Source organism: Chanos chanos, chromosome 2 (assembly GCF_902362185.1).
Source record: "Chanos chanos chromosome 2, fChaCha1.1, whole genome shotgun sequence".
Lineage (NCBI taxonomy): Eukaryota > Metazoa > Chordata > Actinopteri > Gonorynchiformes > Chanidae > Chanos > Chanos chanos.
This window is the reverse complement of record NC_044496.1, coordinates 1,647,946-1,664,797: the sequence shown is the minus strand read 5'-3', so window position 1 is coordinate 1,664,797 and position 16,852 is coordinate 1,647,946. Positions and strand designations below refer to the sequence as shown.

The 16,852-nt window shown below is 43.7% G+C and overlaps 2 protein-coding genes across 2 annotated transcripts; both read left to right on the top strand.

Annotated features, from left to right (window-relative positions):
* Positions 1-2,442: 2,442 nt before the first annotated feature.
* Positions 2,443-8,584, top strand: cplx3b (complexin 3b). The gene is made up of 3 exons (XM_030766676.1): positions 2,443-2,600; positions 6,417-6,504; positions 8,360-8,584. Exons 1-3 carry the CDS (start codon positions 2,443-2,445, stop codon positions 8,582-8,584), a joined length of 471 nt encoding a protein of 156 aa, XP_030622536.1.
* Positions 8,585-12,325: 3,741 nt separating this feature from the next.
* On the top strand, positions 12,326-15,857 carry LOC115829393 (growth arrest-specific protein 1). Its single transcript, XM_030793494.1, has 4 exons — positions 12,326-12,992; positions 15,300-15,307; positions 15,674-15,730; positions 15,822-15,857. Exons 1-4 carry the CDS (start codon positions 12,326-12,328, stop codon positions 15,855-15,857), a joined length of 768 nt encoding a protein of 255 aa, XP_030649354.1.
* The last annotated feature ends 995 nt before the right edge of the window (positions 15,858-16,852 follow it).

The following is a 16,852-nucleotide window of genomic DNA, read 5'->3' as shown; positions in this document are numbered from 1 at the left end:
TGAAGGGAGGGAGGGGGGAGTGAGGGGGGGGGTGAGACCATGGGAGGCTGGTGTGGACCAGTCTTGTGCCAGATTATGTAACACACCTTATGCCTTTCACATGAGCTTGACTGTCTTCACAGGTAATTAATGTGTATCTCCATGGAGACTAATCTTTCCTGAGGCGACCGCGGTTATGGTTTTCAGTGTGCGGTATGCACGCATGCCGTTCCCACTCCTCTCACGCATTTCAAAATGGATTGCAGTGGGGCTGTTGCTTTAAATCACATGTAAGTAAAAAAAAGTCTCATTTTACCTGTGAGCACAGACCCCTGGTCATGTTCACCAAGAGTCCTGACAGTTCTGGAAAGAAAATCATTTTTGCATATTCTAAGGCACACTCTGCGCAGTGAGATAACTGAGAAACAAAATATTGTGGAGATGCCTGCACTACAACAACAACAACAACCAAAAAATCACGTGAACCCCTCTGTGCCATGAATAAAATGTCGTAATATGAAACAGATTTACCCCCCAGCTCTGCGTATCTGGCTGTGGAAACGGGACCAGTGCAGGAGTTTCCTTCCACAGTTCACTAACCTACTCATCCAGACTCAGAGTGGTCGTGAGGACACGCGTCAAGCCCTCAGTGAGCAGCGAAAACACACCCGGTGACACACACACAGACAGGCCAGGCTGCATCAGAGCCAGCTGGGGCCTGGATCTCTGCTCTCTGCTGGGGTTTGTCTGTGAAGGGTGCAGTCAAGCATTCAGATTATATAAGGGTTTGTATGTATGTTAGGAATTTGCATGCGTCCGTGCGTAGTGTGTGTGTGTGTGTGTGTGTGTGTGTGTGTGTGTGTGTGTACGCTTTGCATCTTGTCCCATTTGGCTCAACATTTCGGTCATGAAGCAAAAGTCGAGGTGACTGTCACAGTGTCCCCGGAGATTTCACCGTTAGAATTGATGTTACCTTTTAAGATCATAAAGTCGTCTAACTCAAAATCGAAAGACAAACCCTCTGTTCACAGTCAGTGCAGCAGACACTGCATTTACCTCAGCTGTGCTTCTGCGATGAAATAAAAAAAAAAAAACTGGATATTTCTTTAGATGGGAAGCCGCAGGCCTCACCCAGAGCCTGGACAGACCTGTTTGTTCATGGAGCAGATTGGCGATGATTCAGTCCTGGGGGAGTGAGGGTGAGAGAGTGAGAGAGAGAGAGAGAGAGAGAGAGAGAGAGTGAAAGAATGAGGCAGAAATAGCTATATCATCTCTATCCTTAGCTGCCGTGAATTACAGAGAGACTCAGCCTCAGAATTCTGTTTGAAATAACGGCTAATTTATCTGCTAATACAATTGCACTTGATTTCACACAAACACACACACACATAGTGTTTACTCAGTAGGGCTAAATTGGACCATTGTTGTTATGTGTGATCTGATTCTCCAATTTAAGAGACATGTTTTTGAGCATATGCAGTTTCACAATGTATATTTTATTTATTGTAAAGAGGACTGTTAAGAATATTTTTAACTCAACTATCACTTTCTCCCATAACACATTCATACACGTGCACATTCTTTGTCCAAAAGCCACAGAAAGTGCATCTGATTATCCCAGATGTGTCAAACCTAACACGATGCAAGATCTCTCTCTGGCTTACAGCAACGAAGAGCTGCAAATCACTGGTGTTCGCACGAGACTGGTGTTTATTTAGGCACGCTGAAATATTCCTTTAGCGTTAGCTACATACCACTTTGTGTTCAAAGGCAGTTTTCAGGAGCGTCGATGACTCGCTTGTTTATAACCTAAGCGAATGGCTAGTATGTCTCTTACAGAAGCGATGACTAATTCATACACAGACACCATGAACTTTGACTATCACCACTCTCTTGGTTGTACATAGCTTTCGTTGGAGTGACGGAAATTAAATAAGCAGACCTTCAAGATTCACAGGCATCAAAATAACTGCGAGTCAAATTCTGACATGTCACGTGCGTCTGTCGCTGCCCGAGTTCGTTTTGAATGTGAGAGGCGCCTCTGAGTCAACTATGAGCTGTTAACAGACGACGAATCACAGAATACCATCTCTGCCCGTCTCATCCTACAAGAGAGCGTTTAATCCGGCTCTACATGAGATTCAGAAAAGGGAATCTGGGACTGACTGAGGGAAAACAGAGTTGGGTAGAGTGAGCCGTCAAACTTATAGGTTTAAGATATCCGCCGCTTTCCACTGACAAAACCTTCAGAAGCGGAGCTGTTCACTGGCATTGGTGCTGAAATCACTACAACTTCTCTTCCGTTTTACAAACGACCGTTAGAAACAGTTTGAAGTCGGTTTGATTTCAATCGTTGGATTTCCCTTTGTACTCTGGAGAACTTAACAGCTACATACAGTTCAGATAAACCCAAACGGAGCGGGTTTTCTTTTCTTGCGTTAAGGAATATTCAGGAGCAACACAATGGCTTTTATGGTAAAGCACATGGTTGGGGGGCAGCTGAAGAACCTAACCAGCGGTTTGGGAGAAGAAAAATCCGAGGGTGAAAAATCAGAGGCGGCTGCAAAAGGCATGACTCAAGAGGAGTTTGAACAATATCAACAGCAGTTAGAGGAAGAGAAGTAAGATCGCTCTTTGACTTGACTCGAGTCTTTGCACAGCAGGCGTTTCCAGTTTTACTTTTTTGTACGCGTGTATGTTTTTATTATTGTTAAACAGGTTTTTAATTTTCAGGGTTTTTTTTTTTTGTAATTTATGAGACTTATAAAGGGCTCTGTTTGCCGAGCAAAAACAGGCGGAAGATGTCTATATTTTCGCATCAGTGCTTATTACGCTCTGCGCGCCCGCAGCTGTTCATCTCGCTCAGGGACATTTCCCTCGTTTCTGGCCACACAGACGCGCAGTTCTATTTTATAGATTTATTTAGGCAAAACATGCTCGTAGTTTTTATTCAAACGTGATGCTCGTGGTCCTCAGACGTGGTCCTCGAGCTTTGTAAACCCGCAGCACCAATGAATCAAGGTCAAATCAGCGCAAGAGTAAACCCCTCTCGTCTTAAAGGTATGCCTTTGTCCCGACTTACTCCCCAGAACGCCCTTTTTTCATTTTTTTTATACTCACACATATGTTTTTACGTTGATCCTGAATTAATAGTTATGTTTCGCGGACGCCAACTGTTCAACTCGGATTTTTTTTAAAACCCTCAAAACTCCAAAGTTTTGAAAGGAAACCTAAATTGTTCATCTCATTTATTTTTCTTTTTCTCCAGTTCAGTGTGAGTCTCAGTATAATTGGGCCGAAAGTGGCTCCTTACTGTTTAGCATAGGGTCCACATTATAGACAGAGCTGTATCTAACTGTATGTGCAATCAGGCACAATTATGCCAAATTGTGCACCACACTGACGGTGCAAATGGAATGTGTTTCGCTCGAAACAACTTTAGTGGTGTCTGTACTTTTTTCATAGTGGAAGCCTAAGTCCACCCAGTTACTGCGCTCAGTCTTCTCCGGAGAGATTTAACCTACATCGAATTTCATCAAACTCGCAGAGGGGCTCCGGCTTACACTCGCAGGTGGCGCGAAGAGCCAAAAATAGCATTTCATTATTAGTTATCAGAGGCTTTAAAGAAAACTCTGACCTGAGATGATCCAGGCAAAATCACATTTTTTTTTCTCATTTCCTTTTTTATATTAAAAGTAAAGGCCACAGATATTTTGTTATTATTGGTTGGTTTTCTGTGTTTCTTTGTTTCACAGTATAGCCTAACGTTTCGAATGACTACAGTAAATGATAACTTGTCATGCAAGCACGTTGGCCGGACATGGTTTCGGAACTTAATTAAATCCTGAGTATATTCTCATAGAGATTTAGATGGAGTAATTATTTGACGACAAAATCTGCACTCAGAGATATTAAATCACGGGTTCATTAAGGATCTCTCTTTGGAATTCTCGTTGTGGATGTCACGGGTTTAGCGTTCGTTCACACGTTGAGGCGCGTGGCGTGACGGGTCACATGCTTGTGCATTCTGCCGTCGTGGTAACACAAAACTGCACAATTACGAACCCGCGTTAACATTATCACTACATGCACCGCTCTAGCATTCATTAGTATGTCAGGCGGTAAGGTCACACCGTTTGATTTTCGACAGTGGATTAAGGACTGGATGACCAAAATACTGGTTGATAATTTGTTTAAAAGGAGAAAGGAGAGATTTTTTTATTTTGGTTCCTTTGGAACTGGTTCCATTCTATGTTCTATGGTCCTGTAAAGTGACGTGGAAACAAAATTGATATGACCTACCGAGTATATTTATTAACCGTATGCATTTTAATGTATCTGGGTCAGAGAGGAGGCGGGGGTCAATAAACAGCCTCTGAACACATGAAACCTCTCCGTCCATGGTTGACACTCTTAAATGCCCTCTGCTGGAAGTCTCGTGCAGGCTTGACAAAAATCCAAAAAATAATCTATTCTCGTGCTTTCCCGACCTGCGCTCACGCTGACCGTGCATCTTCTCGCCAGTGTGACGGCCTCTGAATGAGATATGAAAGGGTTTGGTCACTACAGACTCATAAAACTCGGGATTAGAAACTGGAAAACACTGAAAAAATAAGACCCTTGTACAGATTGACATGGAATCGTTTTTTTTTTTTCTTTCATTATTCAATAATGACGGCCCAGCAGAGCCGTCAGTAGGGCGTGTGCACGTGAAATGTAAAAACGTAACAGCAGTAGAAATGAACACCAGGCACGCAGGTCTCTTCGAGACAGAGAAGGCGGGGGGGGGGGGGGCGGTGGTGGAGGGGCAGGTCTTGCAGGGGTTCATTGGGCTGGAAACCCGACGTAGCCTCTCTCTAGCCCGAGGCCTTACCGCTGCTCACCCACCTTCTGCTGGCCTGGATTCCGCGGCGAGCCAGTCAGGACTGGCCTCTGCCTGTTTATTGGCCCCTGACCACCGAGCCCAGCATACAGCTCCACGCGCTGCGGAAATATCAGTACGTTATATTATAACGTATGAAAGTGCATAGAGTATTAGTAACCTGGCCTGAGACCGAGTCCAGTTGTTGGTAGTACATGAGAAATAAAGAGAAAAATTCTTGGTTTATTTCCAGATTAAGCAGAGTGTAGAGATGTCATCTCCAAAAATATTAGCTGTGATGTTACCCTCCGTGTATTTCTTTCTTTCTTTCTTTTTACAATTATATGGGATATTAAATTAATATTATTGTGTTTTAAAGCCATAAATCTATATTTATGGCATCGACTGTCAGAACTTTGTCCAACATGCACAGTTGGTAGATTTTTTTCGGATTATGAGAGAGAAATGAGATTAACAAACTAAGCACACAATTCCAGACGAGCCAGCAGGACAAACATGTTGAATCAACAAACACTTCTGTTGACAAACACTAACAGACAAACTCTTCTGTTGACAAACACTAACAGACAAACTCTTCCGCGGGCACTTGTTGTTGTTGCTTCATCTATACCACTTTGGCCATCCAATTTGGCTGCCAGCATAATACTGCAGTTATCGGGTATCACAGTGTAGTTGCTTGGTAGATGTAAAATGGACTTTTTTTGCTCTATATCAGCTGTTTCTCATACTTTACAGATGCATGCACTCTAACAATGTCAAATCTCTCGTTATTCTGTAGAGAGTATGTCCAAGTCAGTCACCTCTCTGGTCAGTCCACCCTGTAACACCATTAGACAGTCGGTGTCCACCCAGTGATCAACCCAAGTACTGACACACTTTTGTCACCATGTCCCTTTTCACACACGACACTGAATCTGTAAAATCAGTGGTGAGACCGTTCTGTGTTGTCTGACTTGCTTTTGTGATACAGTGCGAATGGACCAGCACAGACACGGCTGTGTTCCAGATCAGTTTGGCCCATCTTTGGCTTATACTAACAAACCGGTACCGAGTCATGTTTGAAATGGTTTGTGATACAGGGACCTCAAACCCATCAATCTGGATGGACATGTGACTTAGAGATGTGTGGGATCTGTAGTTTATGATGTAAACATTACTGAGATAGTAAGATTAGCCTGTAAGCCTCCTGACAGCATTTTCACTAGTCTCTCTCTGTTTCTTACAGGGCAGAGCATTTTCACCCTTCTCTCTCTCTCTCTCTCTCTCTCTCTCTCTGTCTCTGTCTCTCTCTCTCTGTCTCTGTCTCTCTCTCTCTCTCTCTCTCTCTCTCTCTCTCTCTCTCTCTCTCTCTCTTTCTGTCTGTCTCTCTCTGTCTCTCTCTCTTTCTCTCTCTGTCTCTGTCTCTGTCTCTGTCTCTCTCTCTCTCTGTCTCTGTCTCTCTCTCTCTCTCTGTCGCTCTCTCTCTCTCTCTGTCTCTCTCTCTCTCTCTCTCTCTCTCTCTCTCTCTCTTACAGGAAAGAACGTTTTCACCAGTCTCTCTCTCTCTTTCTTCCAGACGAGAGCGCGATGCCAGCTTTGCCCAGCGGAAGGCTGAGCGTGCTACAGTCAGAACCCATTTCAGAGATAAATACAGACTGCCGAAGGTACAGCACACGCTCTCATCCTCTCCGCCGGAGCGAAAAAGCACACGTCATATTTCACTCTTTAATACTATTAATATTATTCAATACTGATTATCTCTTTCTTCTGTGTCAAAGTGGCCCATATATAGCAGTTCGTGTAGATGCCACACACCAGAGGGACAGCTGTGTTTCCTTAGCTCTATTTGAACAGGTAGAGTTTTTTATTAGCGGCCAAGCACCTAATTTCAAGGTACATTTTTGCTTATAACTTTTGAGCCATTTGTCCCAGGGTTGTGATCTTTTTCTCCCTGAACCCTTGGCTCATCTCAATTCGAACGCTTCCATTACTGTTAAAGTCTGCCACATTGGATTTCTGGATTTTGAATTTTTTGAAAAACCTACTTTTGCGAAATAGGCCTAGATCGTTGATCCTATCACTGCTAAATTTGGTACGTATCATCTACAGAGGGTTCTGATCAAAAATTTTGTAAAGAATTTTGCTTGGGCAAACGACATTGGTGTTGTCATCCAATGACATGTGATGGCGAAGACACCAACACAGGACGTGAGCCGTATGTCAGCAATGCTTGGTGGTAGTCACGCCAAACCTTGTATACTTCATTGCCAGGTGGAACATTGGGTACTCACTGAGTTTCATGAAATTTGTCCACATGGGGCGCTCTACCGAAAAACAGAGAAAAAAATTCAAAAGCCTAACACTTTGGAACCAAAGCAGAAATCTCAGCCAAATTTCTTGTGCATCATCACAGTAAAGGATTCCAGCTGGGAAATTAGGATCCCGCTGTGTCGGCCTTTTGGTTTTTTCAGCCATCTTGGTATTATCGTTTTTCAATGGTTTTCTATGGCAGGCTATAAAAGCCCTGGGTGGATTTTGGTGGAATCTGGCACCCTCATAGAGCACAGTCCAAGGTATCCAGGCACCAGATTTTGGGTCAATCCAACATTCTCTGTAGCGCCACCAACAGGCCACATTTCAGAACACATTTTTGCTTTTAATTTTTGAACTGTGTCCTGCAGCTGTGATCCTTATTTCCCCTGAATCCCTGGGTCAGGATGAATTGAATAGATTCATCCAATGTATTGGATTTTAGAAAAAAATATATATATTTTGAATTTTTTGAAAAACCTACTTTTGTGAACTAGTCCTAGACTGCTGACTGTGGAACCATAAAATTTGGCATAAATCATCAAGAGAGAGTTGTGACACTGAGTATCAATGTCTCATTACAGCCTGTGATGGACTGGCGTCTGGTTTAGGGGTTGTTCTGATCAGTTGTCTACCTGCTGGCCCCTTCATTGCTGTTTGCCGCTATATTTAGTATTGTTACTTTGGCCTTTACTGCCGGCGTAACTGGAGTCACTCCTCAGGACTAGGTTTACAGTCTAATCAATGTCGGGTGCTTCCTCTCACTCAATTCAGTAATGCAAAGTTACTGACATGTCTTTAATAAGTACAGTGTTGCCAAATCACATCATTTCTATGAAAATACATGTCATAAATATCAAAGTAATGGAGAGAACTAACAACAACAACAACAACAACAATAAAAAAAAGGTGTCAAATGGTGTGCTCAACACAGCCTAGAATCTCTCTCTCTCTGTCTGTCTGTCTGTCTTCTTGCATGTCTGTCTGTTGTTCTCTCTGTCTGTCTGTCTGTCTGTCTTCTTGCATGTCTGTCTGTTGTTCTCTCTGTCTGTCTGTCTGTCTGTCTGTCTGTCTGTCTTCTTGCATGTCTGTCTGTTGTTCTCTCTGTCTGTCTGTCTGTCTGTCTTCTTGCATGTCTGTCTGTTGTTCTCTCTGTCTCTTTGTCTGTCTGTCTGTCTATCTGTTGCTCTGTCTGTCTCTCTCTGTTAGAATGAGTTGGATGAGACACAGATCCAGGCAGCAGGGGACGATGTGGAACTGCCGACTGAACTGGCCAAGATGATCGCTGAAGACAACCAGGAGGAAGCCCACAAACAGTCAGTGTTGGGCCAGCTGTCCAATATCCAGAATGTGGATATAGACCATCTGAAAGACAAGGCCCAGGCCACTCTGGGCGACCTCAAACAGTCTGCTGAAAAGTGCTCTCTCATGTGAACTCTCCATCTCTCTTTCTGTCTCTCTCTTTCCCACTCTCTTTGATTACATTCACACACACACACACACACACACACACACACACACACACACACACACACACACAAAAACATTAACACCCGTCCATCCCCGTGGAGTCCTGAAACATGGATGCATACACTGATACAAACAAACATTGACTCAAACACACTTTAAATCTGATTTCACGCTGACGCCCTCGACACATTCAGGTGCAGTGGCATAAAATGCCATCCACAAACATATAACATATATAGCACATAAAGTGTGTGTGTGTGTGTGTGTGTGTGTGTGTGTGTGTGTGTGTGTGTGTGTGTGTACACATACATATATTCATACATACATATATACATACATACATATGTATACATACATACATATATATCACCTAGTGTGTGTGTGTGTGTGTGTGTGTGTGTGTATATACACATACATACACACACAGTAGGCAATTTGTAGGGGGATGAGGGGGGATGCCATCCCCCTTATTAGTAAAATGACCAAAATGCATCCCCCTTGTTAACCTGCCATCCCTCCTATATACTCTATAGAGTAGTGTCAGTGACTGTTGGGCCGTCCCCCCTGTTAAAAAAGAACAAATTGCCTACTGTATAGATACATATATAGGCTGGTTGCAGGCTTGGCTGGAGGGCTTTATCCGCGTAACAGAGACAATGTCATGTTACGAGTCTAAATGTACTCGCTCTCTGCTCTGCAGTCTGTCCCCAGCAGGCCTTTCTCTCTTTCTCTATATCGACTTTCTCTCTTTCTCTATATCGACCTTTCTCTCTTTCTCTATATCGACCTTTCTCTCTTTCTCTATATCGACTTTCTGTGGCTCCTCAGTAAGCCCCCGTGCCAGCCTTAACATATGACCTTTGACCCTTAACGTCAGACCTCCCCTGACCCCAGATGCCTAAGCCCTTTGGTCATATGAGTGCTGCTGTGTTGTGCTGGTGTCGTCTCTCTGCTATGAAGTGCTGTCTGTTGTGTTTTCTTTCTTTTCCTCTTCCTGTCTTTTCGTTTTGCCTCGACTGAGTATCGTAGTCTGAGAACACTTGACCCAATGTGTGTTTGTATTCCTGTCCTCTGATCAACATTGTTCTTTGTAACAATTGCCATAAAAAAAAAATCTTCATTTTATTATTCTTGTTTACATGGAGCCACTGAGACATCTAATAATAAGGTGATGTGTTACTCAGTGTTGTTTAAAAGAAGGATGCAAGTTTGACCGAATTGCACAGAGGCTGGATGATTCAGTCTATTAAGAGTTCAGGAGGCTTTCTGAAAGAAAAAAAAAGCAATATAAGTCCCTCATGTTCTCTCTCTAAAACACAGAGATTTACCTGACCGATGCCACGAGGGTATCATGTCCCTTTCATTTTACTGCCCCCGAGGAACATGACAGTGTCAACCCTACGCTCTTATTTATCTAAAAACAACTGTTCTGTCTGGTGATTTCCTTCTCTTTTCTCTTGTTCCCTATCTCTCAAGTGGTTTTTTTGCCGATTTCCTTGATTTTTGATGGACTGTTGAAACTATAATAAACATATTTTTATGATACGTGCTCCATTGCCTTGAGGTGTCCTGATGAAAAGCGTTGCTGAGCTGCGATTACACTCTTGACCAGCAGGTGGAGACACAAACAATGCTTTGCGTTTTCTTGCGCAGGTGTTTTGACAAGCTGTGAGGAAGGTGAATTGCGACGCACACGGAGAGAAAAAATGCGATCAAAAGTTTTATTTATAAAAAGAATCGATCTTTATTTTTTAATCTATTTTTGTTCGCTCAATCAGTTGCTTTCATTCATAGTTTGTAGACGATTAATGTTTATGTCTGCATTCATTGTCTTCCTCCTGCAATAGCTTCAGGTGGCATTTTATAGGCTAAAATGCAAAAGTACTAAAAAGACACGGAAACCTAACGACCATATCGTATACCTCTGGGTGTACTGTGCCAATATGCTGATACATAAAACTGATTTAGGGTTGAATGTGCACTTTTCGGTTTTAAGAAAATCTGAGTGGAACGTCAAAGTTCTTGATCACAGAAAAGAAAGTCCAACCTCTCCATGTCCACTGCTTAACCAGACATCGAATACCCTTTCTGCGTTTTCCTGACAGATAGCGATGTTGCTGTTGTTTGTTTGCATGTTTGTTTGTTGCTGCTACTGCTGAATGTGGTATTATTATGATTATTATTACTGCTACAGTCATTCGCTTGGCCACGGGACGCTTTGCAAACGAGGTCACGTTTTTATATCTATTCTTTTTCTCTGCGCGCGGTCTAAACGTTAAACTTTTTTTTTCTTTTACATTACCAAACTCTGATGGAGACGCTGTGGCTTTTCGTTGCTTTATCTCCTCTATATAGTTTCCATTTGAATGGCTGAGACGTTGGGTCTATCGACACTTTTCGAGTGCACCGTGAAAGGACAGCGCTGTAAAATATATCGATGCTGAACCTTTTCCCATTGATAGGATTCAGGGCGTAAACGATCTTCAGGCAGGAAAGACACAGAGCCACTGCATGGCCAATCTAACACAAAGGGGGTGAAACGGGCCAGAAAACACTATTGTCCTCATTCTCTCCCATCAATAAGAGATTTAAACACGCCGAATAAAGAGGAGAGGGGTGGAAGAGGACGGCAGTTATTTCTGTGGGTAAGGAGAAGAAACTCTGACGTCGATTTTAAAAGAGGTTTATTCTTGGTTTATCGCTAAAGAGAAACAGATTTGTTTTTCTGGTCTTTAAATTGGAGAGGTGGCTAGCAGATGTGAGCTCCCATCAGTGGAATGCGTTATGTCGACAGAGAGTTTTGTGTGTGCCTCAACCCTCACGTGTTCTGTAATCGAACGCTGAGAGAGAGAGAGAGTGAGAGAGAGAGAGAGAGAGAGAGAGAGAGAGAGAGAGAGAGAGACCACACAGCGCGCTCGTTTCATAAAATTTATAAACATTTTATTTATCCTGTATGTGACGTTGACTACGGATTGGCAAGAGTGTTGCTATGGAAATGTATCCCACCGCTGACTCCCCAATTACGACCAATCGCGCTGCAGAATTCCAAATGAAGAGAAGGAGGAGAGAAAGTTTCTTTTCTGTTTTTGGAGGAGGGGTGTTGTGGAGAAATGCTTAACGAAGCGTGAAGCGTAACTGCAAGAGGGGACAAAGACACGTAGCGGGAGAGACTACAACGAAACGGAGCGCGAGAACCTAAATAATCAAAATAATATGAAAAACCGAGAAAGAATATGGTTGTGTCTTAGAGCAATCGGAGGAAACATTTCGAAAACGTTAAGGCACACATGAAGTCTTCTCGGTGAAGAATTCGATGGCGTGGATTGTGTGCCGACTGCATGGATAAGTTTTAAAGTTCTCCAGTTCATCATGCTTTTAGGAAGGAGGATTTTACTGTCGCCGAGGAAATCCGTTAACCGATGTTTCGTTGTGTCTCGATGCCGTTGGCGAAACTTTTCCGCCTGTCAGCTTTGATTTTTATTGTTTCCTAACCTTGCGGTACTTTTTTGTCATTTAAAGGGTCACGCCAGGCCTCTTTGGTCCGCCAGTGGACAAACTGAGGTTTTATGAAAGCCACCAAGGACTTATGTCAATATAAGGATTATACATTCTTACAGACACCTCCATGTGTCAGTTGATGACTGAATTAATGCGCTGTTGTTCTCATTTGCGGAGCGAGTGTGCCTGAGGTAAAAGCTTCCAAGCATGGGAAGGTGCCATCCTCTGCCAATTCTGTTCTCATTACTGGTGGCATTGAATGCCCAGTTTGTGTGTTGGCAGGCCTTACTTCGCTGTCACGAGGAGCGAGACTGTGAACTAGCGTACGATCAGTACGTCACGGCATGTGAGGGGAACATCAGAGGGACAAGGCGTCAGTGTCCGAGCCACTGCATCAGCGCGTTAATAAGACTGAACCAGACCGTCAGTGGACCCGATCTTGAAACGTGCGACTGCGGGCAGGATGTGGAGTGCAGAAGGGCCAAAAGGGCGATCGAACCGTGTCTTCCTCGGAAGCATCCGGGTGACGCCGGTGGAATAGGGTGTACCGAAGCTCGCCAACGGTGCGAGGATGACCCCAGCTGCCACGAGACGCTGACAGCCTACTTGTCCAACTGTGGACAGCTTTTCAACGGGAGAAAATGTTCTTCCAAATGTAAAACTACCATTCAGCAAATGCTCTTCATCCCGAACGGAATGCTGCTCAATCGATGCGTGTGTGATGGCGTTGAGAGACCGTTCTGCGAGGTGGTCAAAGAGAACATGTTAAAACTGTGCTCTCTGGGGGACCACGCGATTTCCTCAGACCAGGCAGACGTGGACGATTTGTATGAAGACGAGGACTACGACCTCAGAACAGAGAGAGAAATGACAGGCACTGACTCACGGTTTTCATTTTCAAACGCCTCGTGTTTGTCGAGCGAATTGGCTTTGTTATGGGCCACGCTTCTCCTCGTGTTAGGCTGAAGGGCCGCGTTTCAAGGCCACGCAGAACTCACTGGCCGCAGGCTGCTCCTGTTGTCATCTCGCTCTCGAGCTCAGGGAGCATTTGGGCGCGAGGCGATGCCGAGTAGGCTTTTGGCACAAACACTCACAGAGACTGTGATCTTTGCTTTTGTGGAACAACAGTTCATTGTGTAGCTGCCAGGTGATTTCTGCACGTCAAGCTTAAAGTGGAGCTATCTATGGCTTCTGTCCGTCATCTCAAGCTAACATTCAGTGATGATATTAGGGGTATTTGTATTACCCCTCCTCATTCTCTCTCTCTCTCTCTCTGTCACTCTCTGTCTCTGTCCAACTCTTCCTGTTTGTTTTGTTTCATTTCAATGGTGCTCAAAATGTCGCCTTGTTGAGTCTGGAGATAAACAGTGGGTCCGTGTGGGGTTTGTTTGCCATCCTCAGCCTGCCAGGCCCAGGGTATTGTTGTAACCATCACACTTCAAATATTTACAGAGGACGTCAGAGAAAAGACAAGGTTTTTGGGATCAAGTAGTTAAATGAAGTGGAGTGAGTGTTGAACAGCTCTGGTCGACCCCCGGCCCCCCCACTCCTTACTGCTTTGTTGGAGACTCTCCCTGTTTGACTCCCCCCTCCCTCTTTAATGAAGGCAAAGACTTTGGAGAAACACTTGAGAGGCGTCTCACTCGCTCGTCCAGCTCTGGCTCGCCCTTTGGACTGAGGATGTATTTAGCAGAAACTACAACAATATCAACACGGAGGGATTTCATCAGCCTGTGATGAAATTTTTATTTAATATTTGATTAAACATACAATTAGTCCATGTAATGGTTGAGATGTGAGCTGGAACTGTATGTGTGTGTGTGTGTGTGTGTGTGTGTGCGTTCATGCTTGCGTGCGTGTGTATATGTGTGTGTGTGTGTGTGTTTGTTTGGATGAGGGGAAACTAATGAGATCAGAGTTGGTGGTACTCCTCAGTGTCACCTTGTTTACTTTAAACAGTTTCATCGTTTTTGCTCATTATGTTACTGAAAGTTTTGTTTTTCCCTCTGAGTTACTTTTCGTCCCTAAATGACCTGTTTTTAGTTTGTTAAATACGCAGCCTGTTTGGAGCCTGACTGGACATTTATGAGGTCTTGTGTTATGTATCAAATGAATCCACTGTGTTTATGTGTTAAACATGGACCCTCACCACATGCTTTGCCTTTGTGCCTGAAGGAGATGAGCTGATAATGTTGTGCACTGTAGGTTTATGAATGATAACCATAGAAACAGAGCCGTCCCTGTACAGAAAATCACTTCATGGAACGTTTCACTGTGTGACTTAGGACAACAGTGTCGATTTTAGATGAGTCTGTGTTGGTCTAATGTTTTACTGAACCATACATAGTCCTGTAGAATGACTTAAACACGCTGAAAAGACGTCACCTACCGTCACTGTGCAGACAAAAGAACCTGTGGCATGTCAGTGGACATCAGTCTCCTGAGTGACAGAAGCCTGGGATTTGACCTGTTTTGATGTTTTGCAATTTCTACAAGCATTTCTCTGTACAGAAAATGAAATATTTAAGTGTTTGAGGATCTTAAATAATAAAATAATGGAACATAAAAAATAAACACAATTGTTTTTGTTACTGCTTCGATACAGGGACGACAGATGAAGTTCAAAAAAAAAAAAAAGTTAAAATGAGCTGAGCATTAAGTTTGGAAGATACACATATGAAGAGCAGGCGTCAAACACAGAGACACGTTTAATCATATTTCTTAGAAATGATGGGAAGGAAACGTGATTTGAGGGGACAGTTGTCTGCGTTGTCGACACAGTGGACGTGCCTCTCCTCGGCTGTCGTCCTGCAGGCGCTTCTTTCTGTGACTGTGAAATGACATGTTAAGGGTTGATCAGATCTCTCTGCCGGCATCTCCTGCCCTCAGGCCCAGTAATCTGCTGCCTGATCGACCTCCCTGATAAGGCTGTGTTTACATTCTGCTGCCTCCACAGACTTCAGCTGCTAAAAAAAAAAAAAAAAACTCAGACTGACCGATGGAGCCGTCTTTCCACACTATTCTCCACTGTCTGACCGGTGAGAGAAATTACAGTCACCTCAACACACACGTTTGTTAAGATCCACTGTTGATGGTTTGGTATGCAACAATGATGCACGTCTGTGTGCGGTTTCCTTAATCTCTAAAGTGTGTTTCTATCATGAGATTTGTAATGTGGCAGATCTCCAGGTATGTTCTGCTGTTGGGAGATGGTTGAATGTTTAATCTTTCTCTGAGGCTGCGCTAGGACCACAGAGGTTGGATCTCGATGAGTCTGGAGCCTGAAGGGAAAAAAAAAAATCACTGAAATCAAGCTAACGACAGGAGTAGATCTCGAACTCAATCCAAAAAAAACCTCTTCTCTTCCCTTCCCCTCAGTACCCTCCTCCTCCAAACTTCTGGGAACAAAATCAAAACAAACAAAAGCAGGGGAGCCAGGAGGTGGGGGGTGGAGGAGAGGAGGAGGTCGTGAGCCTCACTGAGGCAGTGCTGGAGTCTACTCTCTGACGTGTCTGTATTCAGACCCTCTCACGCACCTCTCCCTCCTCTCCCCAGCTCTCCTGGCCAGAGGAGAGGAGAGGAGAGGAGAGGAGAGGAGAGGGAGATGTGAAGGTAGACTGGTTTAGTTCTGGCACTGCAGTGTCTTACTGGTGGCAGTAATGCCTAATCGAAAGACAACTGCTCTGTATGTGACGTGTGTCAGAGTCGGCTGGAGGCTCCTGATTTTCCTGGAGGATGAAACTTTCTTTTCCGACTCTCTCTCTCACTCACACACACACTCATATATCTGCCTCAAATCACTTCATGTTAAGATGACCCTTTTTCAGCGCACTCAGCCAAACCAGGGTAAAAGAATTCTTCACAGGCCTGCTGTGAAACTGAAGCCAATCAAAACCACAGGACTGCATGTGTGTGTATAAGTGTGTGTGCGTGTGAGAGAGAGAGAGAATCCACCAGCAGAAAGAATATAACTGAGACCATCATTTTCAATCATTATATTCCACCTTGGGACTGGTCCAATTAGTGCTAAAGTGACGTTTTCAGGCTCTACATACTGCAGTGAGATCCGGAACATTCTAGAACTGACCACAGACCCGGTCAATCAGAGGTCTTCTACAACGATTTAATTTAGAGCCCTAAATCATGTTCATTTTGTACTCAACCAATTCAGCACATCAAGATATATTTACAAATTCTCTAAAGTAAAAAAAACCCATAATCATCATGGCTGAGGAACAGTGAAGGAAACATCTTTATTTCCAAACGTTGAGGAATCTGTGCATCTGAAACAGACGTTGGATTAAAGGATCCCTGTTAATAATGACAGCAGACCATGAGCTGTGTCTCAGGACTCAGAATTTATTCCTGATGAAACAGGACATTCAATAAATAATTATTAAAAATCAAAATCATACAAAAAACGCTCAAACAAACAAACAAGCAAACGAAACAGCATTCTGAGCAATTTTAGATTTAACAGTCCCTCTGATAAGAACAAAACTCTACCCCTCTTTCTCCCTAAGGACTCCCCTCATTAACAGACTCCTGTTTTCTGTTTTTTTTGTTGTCCTAGAGATTTCTATGGCTTTGTGTGTTTCTCCTCTCCACTAAACTCTCCGTTACAGTTAGGGCACAAACATGAGATGATATCACAGGAGAAAAGACTGGATTCACCGCGTCTTTAAGGGCGTCGTATAAATAGAGGTCTTTCTGAGCGGAGTTTGAAGGGTAGTC

Excerpts from the sequence above, each read along its gene's own strand:
- LOC115829393 (XM_030793494.1), top strand. The coding sequence starts at position 12,326 with ATGGGAAGGTGCCATCCTCTGCCAATTCTGTTCTCATTACTGGTGGCA. Across the intron at positions 15,731-15,821 it reads GAGGAGAGGGAGATGTGAAG|AGTCGGCTGGAGGCTCCTGA; the intron begins GTAGACTGGTTT and ends GACGTGTGTCAG.
- cplx3b (XM_030766676.1), top strand. The coding sequence starts at position 2,443 with ATGGCTTTTATGGTAAAGCACATGGTTGGGGGGCAGCTGAAGAACCTA. Across the intron at positions 2,601-6,416 it reads CAGCAGTTAGAGGAAGAGAA|ACGAGAGCGCGATGCCAGCT; the intron begins GTAAGATCGCTC and ends TCTTTCTTCCAG. Across the intron at positions 6,505-8,359 it reads ATAAATACAGACTGCCGAAG|AATGAGTTGGATGAGACACA; the intron begins GTACAGCACACG and ends TCTCTCTGTTAG.